Source organism: Pelophylax lessonae (assembly GCF_965119305.1).
Source record: "Pelophylax lessonae genome assembly, chromosome: 2".
NCBI classification, from domain to species: Eukaryota; Metazoa; Chordata; class Amphibia; order Anura; family Ranidae; genus Pelophylax; species Pelophylax lessonae.
In genome coordinates, this window is record NC_138769.1 from 400,639,484 (window position 1) to 400,652,861 (window position 13,378).

Genomic DNA, 13,378 nt, shown 5'->3' on the forward strand with positions numbered 1-13,378 from the left:
CAGCGATCTGTAATTGGCTTAATGCATTTAATAAAATACCATGGATTATAAGGGTCATTTACAATCTTGAAGTTTCTTATAGCCGTACTCCTGCTCTACTAATGATAAGGGGAAATACAGTAACCCACTTCCTAAAAAGTAATGAATAAAAAAAATAAAAGTATTGATGAAAAAACATACTACAGTATATCTGGATATATGAAAATTGATAAAACCTATTTGGCTTATCAATTTTCATGAATTTTCAATGAGAGCAATTATATGCCTTTTGCTAACTAATATGTTGTATTGCACTTTGAATCATTATGTTGCAAACAGTGTATGTCAGAACATACTATATTGCAAAGTGAAACATCATTCATGCAGATTGCTGAGAAAGTTCAGTTGTAGATGGTGATCTTTGCACTGCAATTGGACCAGTGGCAGCTGGTGCTTAATTTACCTGGGGGGGCTGCCCACAGCCCCCCCAGCCAGCCAAACACATAACCCCCCCATCACTCGATCGATCCATCACCTGTCAGGCCCCCCCCGCCAGCCCCTGCACTTACACTATGCAGGTGGCGTCTTCACCTCTGCGTCTCATCCGGAGTCCTGGCAGTCGATTCTCCTCCTGGCCAATCAGGCGTTAGGACTTGCGGCCAATCGGGTCTTAGGACTCCTGGCCAATCGGGACTCAGGACCGGCTTCCTGATTGGCCGTGAGGAGAAACAGGGAGACATTAGCGAATATTAATTCATTATTTTTATTAATTAATGCCACACAACTCGTGGGCTTTGGGTGCAGTGGTCTGAAAAAAAAAAAAAATGACCCATTGGAATCCATGCGTCAGGCACCCTGCATGTAGATTAGGGGTCGGGCGCATGGATTAGGGGGCGGCGCCCCTGCACCCTTTATGGATAGGCCGCCACTGAATTGGACCCTTGTATAATGTACACTACCAATGATGTAAAAAGGGGTGGGACTGACTAATGAAGGCGGCCCGGTTTGCAGGTATATATGTTTAGTGGGTCATTTGCCTGTTTGGCTCTAAGGATGAGGGTTCGCCCTGGAAACACGTCAGCCTAGCCATTACGGATGCCATCTGGTCTTCTTGCAGCATTGGATTAGTCCATATCCAGGAGGATACCCATCTATGCAGTATTTTGACATGCGCTCTTTACTACATTTGTTTGTGAGTATGATGTATGTTACCTTTTATTCTTCAATAAATGTTTTAATAGTATTGCACTAGGTCGTGCGCTCCTTTTCTAATTTTTATAACAATCAGTATGCCTGGTGTGCAGGGCTTGGATTTGCTTTTCTCTTAAAAAAAAGAAATAAAAGTGGGCAAAGATTGCATATTGCACTGATAGATATCCCATGTTTGAAAATCTGTCAAATATTCCAATGAATTTACTGTGGGAGCCATTGGATCCTGCTGCTGTCAGTCAAATCCTGTGAGGAGGCGGTGTGGGGTAAGAATGAGCCACCCTGTGTGTGTCTATGGATACACACAGCCCAACTCAAGATTGCATCTGCATGTGTGCCCCCATAGCGTATGGCTTGCTAGGGAGGGGGGGGGGGACAAACTCAGGAGTAGAGGTACAGGAAGCGCCAGTTGGGGACTCCAAAAGAGGAGGTAAAGGACCACTAGGTAAGTATGACATTTGTTTTAAATTTCAATTTAAAAATAATAAGCTTTACAATCACTTTAATACTTTACTACTTTAGTAAGTAATTTAATACTTAGGGTAACTATGATAGCCGGAATAGCATTTTAAGCATATCAGTGTATGAAGTAACTAGATAAATGATGCCTGTGTGATAGCTTTAGGAATGTTAACCTGATGAGATTTACATCTTTGCATTATCAAAATGCAGATTTTGCACCTGTGCATTGGAAACCATAATTTATTCCTGACAAAAAGAAAAGTAGATTCAACTGAGATTCAAGAAATGAAAGCTCAAGCTAAAGAAGAAAAAACAAGAAGGAAGGTATTTTTCTGGAAAGCAACTTTTTATAATAGTTATCAAAAAAGGATATCATAAATATTTAAAGCAGGCATAATAACCTGCATGATCTACAGAAAACATTACTAATAAGAACTGAACATTTAGGGCTGGCCATTAAAACTGATCTTCAGGCCAAAAATGAAATACACACATAAAAATACAATAATTCAAGCTGTTTTACCTGTCGAATTATTTGTATTTATGTCTGTGCAGTTCTGAAATTTACAAACCATTGCCACAGGCCTGTTTGGTAAGGATAGGATCTGATCTGATCTTTATCTACTGTAGTTTCACTCCCTATCCTTTGATTGGACAATAGAAACAGAAGCAGCACTCTGCTAAGCTCATATCTCTGCTCTCTCCTCCTATCAGCATGCCCCTTATACTGCAAAACCCCCGATTGGCATCTTGTGTTGCTTTTCCTTCCCTTTTTCTAAAGAATGTAATACAGGGACCACAAGATGCTTTTACCATGTCAAATGGTATACACTACTTAGACTGACTGCATTAAAAAAAAACATTTAATGATGTATTAATGATTACAGAGCTGCATTAATGTGTGTCTGTTTATATCTGCCTGGCGTTTCAAACTACTTGAGAATTTTATGATGGGGCCCAAAAAATAGTTAAGTGAGGCTGGGTCCATGTGCTGTTTAAGTGCAGGACCACCACTAGGTAATTACAATTCTGAAATGCAGGCACATTGTGTTTGCAAGTGCCCATGTCAGTCCTTAGATTGATCACTGTGTCTCTGTGGAGCTCCCAGGATCCAAAACCCTGGATGTACACGGACTTGGATTCTGCCAGTAATGAGAGGTTAGGCCAACTTTTACATAATGAGAAATACTGTGAATTTGATTGGTCAGATTTAAACTGGAGCCAATATTATAAGCTGAAATCTTACAACAAGAGGAACACATATAAAATGTAGAGCAATTTAACTTTCTATATCCCAACATCTTAAAATGAAAAAAAAAAAAAAAACCTTTATATTTCAGTTACTGTAAATATATATTTAGAAATAGGTATGCCCCTTCTCTTTTAAATTAGCGCCCTCCCGCCCAGTCTATTGCCAAATGACAGCTGGATGGGAGCACTGTTGTTCTGGGAGAACTTCATATGAGGTCCTCCCAGGATCGTGCATTGTGCACACCCCATGGGCCGCGCTCCGACGCAATCTGTCACCTGACACGTCAAATGACAGATCACTGTACCGATCCGCTGCTGGTACCATGTGACCTATGTGGCCAATCACAGCAAATCAAATGCAGTTGTACACAATAAAAGGCTTTTTTTTCATTGTGTACTATTGTGATAGGCTCTGTGATTGGTCACAATCATCACATGGTACAGACAAGGCAAATCACAGCCCATCTGTACTATGTGATTAGCTGTGACCAATCACAGCTAATCTCAGTAGTAAACACTTTTTCATTCAGTAAAAATGGTTGCTTATAACTGTAAAATGTACAGTTATAAGCAACCATAGTGTGTAAAAAAAAGAAAAAAAACCCTGATCACCTCCCCAGAGTATTGCAGTGTTAGTATGGTAATACTGTATTGCTCTTGTCACTGTATGTAAAAAAAAAAAAAGAAAAGAAAAAGAAATGTCATTTAAAAAAATCTATGTTAAAAAAAATCTAGATTTGAAATTCCTCTTTAACTTATGCACTGTTTGAGCTTCTTGTAGGCTTGATCAAATCCAACAAACTACTCCTTGTCTCGTTCTGTAAACTTGTACTGACATTTTTGACCCATTCCAAAACTGCTATTTGCTTGGCTGTCTTATTAATCAATTGGTTTAAGTATAATCTGAGTGACTGCCCAGAATAAATTTGCATATTTGGAAACCTGACTTCATGCTGACTTTCTAATTTGCAATTATGTTTTGGGTCAATGCTTAATACATGGTCACAAAATAAAGTAATAATTACTGGTTAATTTGGGAAAAGGTTATAGTTGATATTAGAAATGAGAAATCAAGTAAATGATTCTCGTCAGAGGATCATCTACTATAGCAAGTAACCTGGAAGTCAAAAGTTCACATCCCAGTTGTTGAGAGCAAGGTTTTTTGCTCACTCAGATATAGAATTTGTGATAAAATATTTGTTGTAACATCGTTTAGATAAGTCTTCCAAATAAAAAAAAATAATAGAATCAAATTTATTAGAAGGAGCACCAGAGACTGTTGATGGAGAAACAACTAAGAGAAGAGGCAGAGAGAGCCAAAGAAGAGCTTGAAAGGAGAATGTTCCAGCTGGAGGAGGAAGCAAGACAAGCCAATGAGGCTCTGGTGAGCTGACAAATTTAACTATACCTGAAGCGGAATTATCATTAGATGGGTCAACATATGATTTCATTACATGCTGATGCACAACAGTGCAGATTTATGGTCTATCTATCTATCTATCTATCTATCTATCTATCTATCTATCTATCTATCTATCTATCTATCTATCACACATTTATAAACGCAACACTAGTTTTTGCTCCATTTTTCATGAGCTGAACTCAAAGATCTAAGAAAACCGTGATTCATCCATGAAGAGAGCACTTCTCCAAAGTGCCAGAGGCCATAGAATGTGAGCATTTGTCCACTCAAGTCGGTTACGACGACAAACTGCAGTCAGGTCGAGGCCCCGATGAGGACGACAAGCATGCAGATGAGCTTCCATGAGAGGGTTTCTGACAGTTTGTGCAGAAATTCTTTGGTTATGCAAACCGATTGTTGCAGCAGCTGTCCGAGTGGCTGATCTCAGATAATCTTGGAGGTGAAGATGCTGGATGTGGAGGTCCTAGGCTGGTGTGGTTACACGTCTGCGGTTGTGAGGCCAGTTGGATGCACTGCTAAATTCTCTGAAACTCCTTTGGAGATGACTTATGGTAGAGAAATGAACATTCAACTCAGGGGCAACAGCTCTGGTGGACATTTCTACAGTCAGCATGCCAATTGCACGCTCCCTCAAAACTTGCAACATCTGTGGCATTGTACTGTGTGATAAAACTGCACATTTTAGGGTGGCCTTTTATTGTGGCCAGCCTAAGGCACACCTGCACAATATTCATGCTGTCTAATCAGCATCTTGATATGCCACACCTGTGAGGTGGATGGATTATCTCGGCAAAGGAGAAGTGCTCACTAACACAGATTTATCCAGATTTGTGAACAATATTTGAGAGAAACAGGCATTTTGTGTACATAGAAAAAGTCGTAGATCTTTGAGTTCAGCTCACGAAAAATGGGGGAAAAAACTAAAGTGTTGCGTTGATACTTCTGTTCAGTCTATCTATCTATCTATCTATCTATCTATCTATCTATCTATCTATCTATCTATCTATCTATCTATCTATCTATCTATCTATCTATCTATCTATTCTCTACAGGACTAGTGTGATTACAAAAAAAAAAAAAAAAACAATGTACACAAGAACGAATAATATAAATTACATACTATATATTTATACAACGTATATACTCTAAATCTGAATGAGTGTTATTCAGGAATTTTTATTTGTTGCAGTAAATATTTCTAAGACCTTTTTTTAGGAACCATAGTATGACATTTCTATCCTACAACTCTATTCACTTTGTTATGGCCTGTAGATTCGGTCTAATGAAGCTGCTGAGCTGTTAGTAGAAAAGGTTCAGATAGCAGAGGATGAAGCAAAGCTCCTAGCACAGGAGGCAGTGGAGGCCAGACATGAGTTGCAGCGCCTTGAATTGACAGTTCTAAAGAATAAGGATGATATGCGCATGATGGAGAAAAAGATGAGAGAGTCAGATATCATAACCATGAAACTGCTGAAGGAATCGGACAGGAGGTGAGCTCAGTCTTTTTGTCTTGCAGCTTTACAATCATTGCCATAATCTGTGAAATATAAAAATCAGCTATATATCCTTGACAATGTAATACCTACAGAAAAAAAAGTTTAATTTCTCTGTCTTTGTTTAGTCGTATCATAAATATAGTTTGCTCTGAATCATTGCATTGGCTTGGTAGACATGGGAGTTAATTTAATAAAGGCAAATAAGTAGTAACCTTGGCCTTACCCTTATTGAATAAGTTGCAACTGTCACTGTGCTTACTTTCATCATCCAATCTTGTACAAGCAAAAATATTGTATTTTTAATTTGTTTTGCAGATGATTGTGTATACTCTGCAAAGTGAATTTTCACCACATTTCACGTCATTAAGAATCAGACCTTTCTAAATCAAAGTTTTTTCTTTCTATTGACAGAGCTAAGGAAGCTGAGCTATTAGAGCAGGACCTCCACAAAGCAAGAGATGCAGAACGACATGCAAAGCAAAGGCTCCTAGAATTGGGTTCCCATAGCCAAGTGAGTAGAAATGGTCACGCTTTACTTAAATCCAATGTTTCTTGGAATAGACCTTAAAGTGGAGTTCCGCCCCTTTCACGGAAAAATACAAATACTGTAGCTGCTGACTTTTGGACAATTACCCGGATCGGCTCTCGGGGGCTTCAGTTCCCTACTGCCCATGCACGAAGTGCGCTGCGCTTTCTAACTGGCCTGGCGGCAGAGGAAGGAAGAGGGGGCCAAATTTCCGAGGGACCCTGCCGCAGTGGAGTTTCACAGAAGTGGGGATGGTACCTGTCAAAACAGGTACCCGTTCCCCCCTCACTCCTGAAAGGTGCCAAATGTGGCAACGGAGGGGGAGGAAGCAGAGAAGCTGAGCTTCTACTTTTGAATGGAACTCTGCTTTAAGTGCCATTATTCTAGGATCCTACATGGCAACGTTATGCATATCAACCTTCAAACCTCCAAAACCTCATCTGGACAGACATCTTGTAATTCAGTGTTTGCCAGGAAGGTATCAGTCTGTGGCTGTTTGTGGGATGGTGAGATCTTATCTCGCTAATCAGATTCAACAAGCCATGATGTAATGAGAATGTTTACTACAGTCAACACCAATTCTGTTATCTCAGCTTCTAGCACTTGGCCTACACACAATCATTTTTTTCAGGGTTCGAAGGCTTTGGACACATACACAGGTCCAGATGACAGTGCTGATTGCATTGCATAACTTATGGTACTACAGTTGGTTCTTGTTTTAGGTCTTTGCATTTATTTAAATTAATTTTAAGGGGTAAGAAAGACATTAAAGGCTCATATGGATTTTTATATAATTTTACAAAACAACCAGTTACTGGCGTAACATGAATTTATCACCCGTTTCATTATTGTTCATACATTTTAAACAGTTTGTCTGTCTATGACTTATATAAGCTGGTTGAATAAATTAGTGTTATCTCTTGACATGTGTTCATAAAGAATTAACCTTGGCAAATATGAAGTCCCTTCAGTTAACTGCTGAGTTTCTAATCTATTCATATTGCAAAATATGAATAACTGCTGAGTTTCTAATCTATTCATATTGCAAAATATGTAACAAGAGGAGCAAGCACAATAGCTGCTGCAGGGGGCAATACCGGAAGCTCTGGAGATTTCAGTGCTGCAGTCTTACGCTAGCCGTACAAATAAGGATATTTTAATCTAACAATTGCTTCACTAAAAGAATTACATCTTTATAAATCAATAACAATACATTTTAATTTTAATTAATAAAGGAGCCGATCAGTCCTGTTAGAAAATGTAACAGGATTTAACCAAACTGATCTCTTATTTGTTGTGTTAAAGAACCTTGTTTAATGAGAAGAGCATTTGAAATGGTCAAAGAGAAAAAAATAGTTGCCAGGTAGTGCTCATTTACCATTACCTTGAGCAACAACAAGGACCTTCCTTTTGGTGTTACAAAATGCGCAAAGTGCTACGATAAGAAGAGAATGTAATAAACAGAACAAATTGTGTACCTAAACGATCCCATCAATGCCAAAAATAGAGTGCCGCACAAGCCTTGCAGCTTCTCATGCCAAGGGTTGTCTTGTACATAAGGGAAAAGAAAAAGTGAACCGACCCGCCTATTGTAGTAATTTTTAACACCCTAATAAAAAGAATATGATGCATTCAATGGGTAAAAGTATGTAAAGCTTACCAAAATTCCACTATGTGCTACCAACATGAGCAGCAACCATTAAAGTTGGGAAAAACACCAGCATTCAGAGATAGAAATATTCAAAGTAACTGTGAAGATCGCAGTGCATCTTGAGCTTCAGATGGTACTACTTCTGTGGGACACATTTTGGTGAATTCTTCCTACTCATCAACCTTCTAGCAATGTTTTTGTCTCTGCGTGCTATTGTTTTTCATAGCATTATCATTTGCTGTTGACCACAGGAGTGCATAGGGGAATTTGGATTGGTGGTCTCTGCATACTTTTATGCATGTAAATTATTATTTTTTATTAAAAGTTTTGAATATTACTACATTTGATAGGTGTGCTTTCTCTTCAAACAAATGGCCACTGCCCCCACCTATAATTAGCTTTCACAGTAAGGAGCTCATGGAAGGGCAAAACAAAACCAAAGAAAATTCCCAGCTCAACTCACCAGCCAGCCTGCTACCAACCGAATTAACCTGTCTAACAGTTTGCGTTAAAAACAGGGGTTTAGTTAGCACACATTTGCAAACACATGCATAAGCTGTGGAGGCTGCGACAAAGCTTTCTCTCTTACCTTTAAAATGTTAAAAACTATGATAGATTAATTATTTTTAAATGTATGGCCAGCATTAAACAGACACAAGAAGATACATGGTGTATTTGTTTAAAATATCAGTTTTGGGTGATCTTAATTTATTTTTTACCTTAGATGCCAGCAAAAATCCTTCAACAAGATACTTTAGAAGGAGGATTTGATAATAAAACGTTATGGCAAAACCTAGACACGGAATATAAGAGGCTATCCCTGGAGATTGAAAAAGAAAGGTATTAGTTTCTTGCTTCTAACTAAAGTTTGTGAAAACAATATCATGTGAGAGGATACCTTTACAAATGATCGCATTTACCCACAACGGCAAAGGTGTAGACGCTCACAATTTCAACAGTTTAACATGAGATTTAAACAATTTAGGCATTGCAAATTTAACAGTCTATAGAAAATGAAATTTAATGGATTCGTTTAACCACCTTCCGTCCCTAGGACATACCTGTACTTCCTAGGAAACAAGTACAGTAGCTATACCAGGATCATGGCAACAGCTGCTATCAATTTTTAGAGCCAGTGATCCTCTTTCCTGTAAAAGTGTTCTGAACGGCTCTAAAGCTGCCTGATCATTTTTACAGGGCATGGAAGGGGCCCGCCTCCCACCACTGTTCCCAGGCTCTCCCGTGACATCGGGGCCAACAGTCAGTTGGACCGGCTACGACAAAGGAAAAGAAAGAACACCTATTTCTTCCCCTCCTCTGTGATGAATGAAGCTGTGACCTGTATTACGTTACTTCCCTTTTCGGTGTTTTTTTTTACTAGCCGTTACTGGCTAGGCAAGCATCTGACCAAACCGAAACCTTGAATATGATCAGCTGCTTATAGAGTAGAAAAAATACCTCGCTATAGGGCCTATGATGATTTCTTCACTAATAGGCATTATCACTAATATTTCTGTATCTATGATATAAAGAGGTAATTGCACTATCCATAAAGTTTAACTTCTGATCTTGATGTGTGCAGGATTGAGTACCTTGAAAAGAGTAAACAACTAGAAAACCAACTAAATGAGCTCAAGCTTGAAATTCAAACCCTGAAGCACCAGGATAGGCAAATGAACGCATTATCACTTTACAATGGCAACCTTAGGTACAAGTATAATATGCAGGTGAGTACAACCTTGTACAGACAGTCCTATTGGTGTAATATGCTCCCCTGTATAAACACACAGCTATCTTTCCATAGCCAGAGTAACCAACAAAAACATAATTTGCACAAATTAATTAAGAAAAAAAAGACAACTGATGAATGGTATACAACAAAGAGGTTAATTAACCAAAAGTGGAGACCTGCATACCTGAGGTTTTTTGAGTTGGGACCCCACTAAGTAGCAAGTGTTGGAATTCCAAAATTATTTAATGCAAAGAGCTTGCCCCTGCAATATCATCTTCTGGTAGGATATGTTATTGCCAAGTGAAGTAGCATTTTTTTTTCAAAGCACCCACAGAAATTCTAGAGATCTGGAGGTTTGAAATAAGGTAAAACTATTTAATTTACTAGTAATAGTCAGATGCTGTGAAGACCTGTCTCTTCTGCAGGACAAATCATAGATTTTAGGAGCACAGGCAATCAAGAATCATAAACATTATTATTATTGCCATACTGGAAAAATCTGCATGCATATACAGTATTTCAAAGCACAACTCTATGCCTAGTTTGTAGACTGATTTGGTCATCGTTAAATAACACAGCACATCTGTCAATCACCACAATCCTGAAGTTACCTCTGTAAAGTATACAATGCCATTGTATCATTTATCAAGCAGGCACAATATCCACTTAGTTTAAAGTTTTGTTACATTTTTTTGCATAATTACATTGGTCAAACTTGGACCAATGTAAGGATGTATGTGCCATACCTGTGGAATCCTTGTGGAAGACAAAAATCTCTGTATTAGGAACTCCTATTATCTGATTGGATGAAGTGGTGATCATGACTTCGCTGTCCTGCCTCTCTATCTTTTCTAAGCTTAGAACGCACTGCACTACATTGAGAAAATGCAAAGCGTTCCCTGAATGGCACCTGTGCCGAGCCGCTGACCTCCTGTGTTCACAGTGCAGCTGCTCAACACAGGAGTTGGAAGCTAGTGAAGAATAGATTACTGCAGTAGTGGTACCTAGTACAGTTATTTCCAGCTTCCACAGAGATCAGCCAGGTATGACATGTACATAATTATATTGGTCCAGTGTAGCAATGCAACTCTTCACACTGGCAGTGTTTGCTGATAACTTGCATTTAAAGCTATATTAGGGAGGCATTGATGAAAAGAGTTTTACAAGCAGCAGCAGTTTTCAGGTAATGGGATACACATAATTTCACATAACTTGGTTCTATATACCCTCCAAAAAATGCTAATTTCAGCTTTAAACTGTGGTATGTCCTACTGTAAGAAATAAGTTCTTTTGTTTATTCCTTCAGTAATCTAGATAACTGAGATGATTTTTAAAGTTTGAAGCTGAATAATTTTTCTGTATGCATAAGTATATGTAAATTCCTTCCTTTTTCAGTTTTGAGTTGCAATGTGTGCACTCTAGGTGTCCCTTCACATCACACTGCACAATAAAATACACTGCAATGCACTGTAAAGGAATGTGTAGTGGCACACATTTTTATATGGATTGCATTGCACTTTTAAGTCAGTTGCATTGCATTTACATTCCTTGCCATGCATCCGTTGATAGGAAACCATTGTTTTCTATGTGCACTTGCAGCGACCTGTATGTATTCAAATGCAGGACACAGGGCATGGTGTGTAAAGTCCCTAGGAAAGCTGGTGCCACATTTCAAACTTAAGTTTCTATCCATAATGTGCATTCCTTTTGAATTGCAAAACTTATTTTTTTACAGTTGTCAGCAGTTTTTAACTTGCCTAACCACTCCAGGTGTTTGAGAACTAAGGGTGTGGTTCATAATAAAGTTCTCCTAACCCATATCTGTACTTGTGAAGCAGACACCCATGATTGCCTAGCCTGCTTTGATATTTGTAATCCGCGATGCTATTGAAAGAAAATCCTGCTCATAAATGTCCGATTTGTATTTTCTTTTTTACTTTGTGTACCCAATAAAGAGATGGTGAAGGATTCATGTCAGAATATTTTTTACATTTTTAAAAAGTATAAATACTTGTATTAATACTTTCCTTTAATCTTAGGATACTCTTTTGATGCAAACTTGGCAGAAAGAACCTACAAGTCCTTACTGCATTCCTCCAGTGTACTCAGTGAGTACTGTTCGCAGCTGTCCCACTCCAGAGAGAGAAGCTTATTCTCACCCTATAAGGACCAGTCATACTTTACCTAACTATGCCACTGGAAGAGGAGAAGCCAGACAGAATGTCAGGAAGGTAAAACTTCTGTTCTTATGCAGGGTTTGGTTTAAAATTTTAAGGGGAGTATTAAAATAAAAAAAAGTCATATTTAGAGTATGTGTGTAAACCAATTGTAGCAGTGGTTCCCTGGCACCTGAGATTCATTCTAAAGGCTAGACATTTTTATCCTAATACATTCCCAAAATGTTGCAGTAGTAGTATCGCCCCCTCACCCCCCTATATACTTATCAGAGTCCTATCTCGATACAGCACTGCCCTCTGTTTCTCTCCTCAGAGACTGTCATTCAAATCCTATGAGGAGAAGGGAAGGAGTGGGGCCGAGCTGCGCTGTGTGTGCCTATGGACGCACATAGAATGGTTCAAGAGCAAGCGCGTATGTGTGCCCCTACAGCAAGCAGCTTGCTATGGTGGTGCACACAGAACAAGAGGAGTGTACAGTGCCAGCCGGGGATTCCCTTTCATGGGACTACATGTTTTTTGCGCTTTTTCACTGGGGCTTCACCAAAACCTTTTTAGCCAGGCTCTTTATGTTCAGCTGACTGTGGTATTGAAATATGCAGGTTTCGAATTGCCCTGCTGGCCTCCTAGTTTTCCCTACCAATCTTGTGCTTTGGAAGGATTCACGCTCTCTGCATGACCTTCCTTCCAAAGCTCTTATATTTCTTAAGGGTCCTGCTGGTCCCCGTGCCCAATTATAATCTGCACATAGAACAACGCAAACTTCATTTGGCACTCCCAATGGCTTCCGACGGGGACACTTTATTCCCCTAGGCTGCTGGGTGGACTGGTGGTTCCCAACCTCAAACACTAATACTCTGCAGACCATATAACCCCACTCGCTTTGTTCAAGGCAATGTCTGAAATAACTATATAGGTACACTTGGCAATTTCCGAGTCCCCCCCTTCCCTATATATAACCTTCTCTGGATGCCTCCTATGCATCAACCTCAACTCCAAAATCCGTCATTGCTCCACGCCTCTGGGACTCCGTAAAACATTCTGGTAATCTCATATCTTCTCATCTTCCTTTAATAGGTATTCTCAAAACACCACAATTCTTCCCACCATATGATAATCTGTTGACTTTTCTCTGGTGCCAAAGGAAAGGGGTTGAATACATTTATGAACTCTTCACACTGGACAGCATCAAATATTTCAGCTACCCCTGGGAACACTGGGACCTACCAGCCTCATAGGCTTTTCGTCAACTTCAGATTTCGCATCACGTTAGAGGCCTCATTAAAAACTAGCCTAGTCCCCGAGGCTAGCTCTTTTGAGAATCAGTGCTGAAAGGATCCATATTTAAAGGGGCTTATCTCAGATATTTATGAATACCTCCAGCTTATAGAAACTTTTGTACGTGATGAAACGGGAAACTGACCTGGGCAAGACCCTGGATCAGGCAATTTGAAACATTTGGTTGGCCGCCCCAA

The 13,378-nt window shown here is 39.3% G+C and overlaps 1 protein-coding gene across 1 annotated transcript in view; it reads left to right on the forward strand.

Annotated features, from left to right (window-relative positions):
* LOC309547201 (merlin-like) overlaps positions 1-13,378 on the forward strand; it is a 116,123-nt gene that overhangs the window by 99,496 nt on the left and 3,249 nt on the right. The window contains exons 12-18 of the mRNA XM_082246997.1: positions 1,861-1,974; positions 4,163-4,285; positions 5,597-5,814; positions 6,232-6,331; positions 8,722-8,837; positions 9,580-9,724; positions 11,769-11,960. Coding sequence (XP_082103123.1) covers positions 1,861-1,974; positions 4,163-4,285; positions 5,597-5,814; positions 6,232-6,331; positions 8,722-8,837; positions 9,580-9,724; positions 11,769-11,960 — 1,008 coding nt within the window. The remainder of the gene's footprint in view (positions 1-1,860; positions 1,975-4,162; positions 4,286-5,596; positions 5,815-6,231; positions 6,332-8,721; positions 8,838-9,579; positions 9,725-11,768; positions 11,961-13,378) is intronic.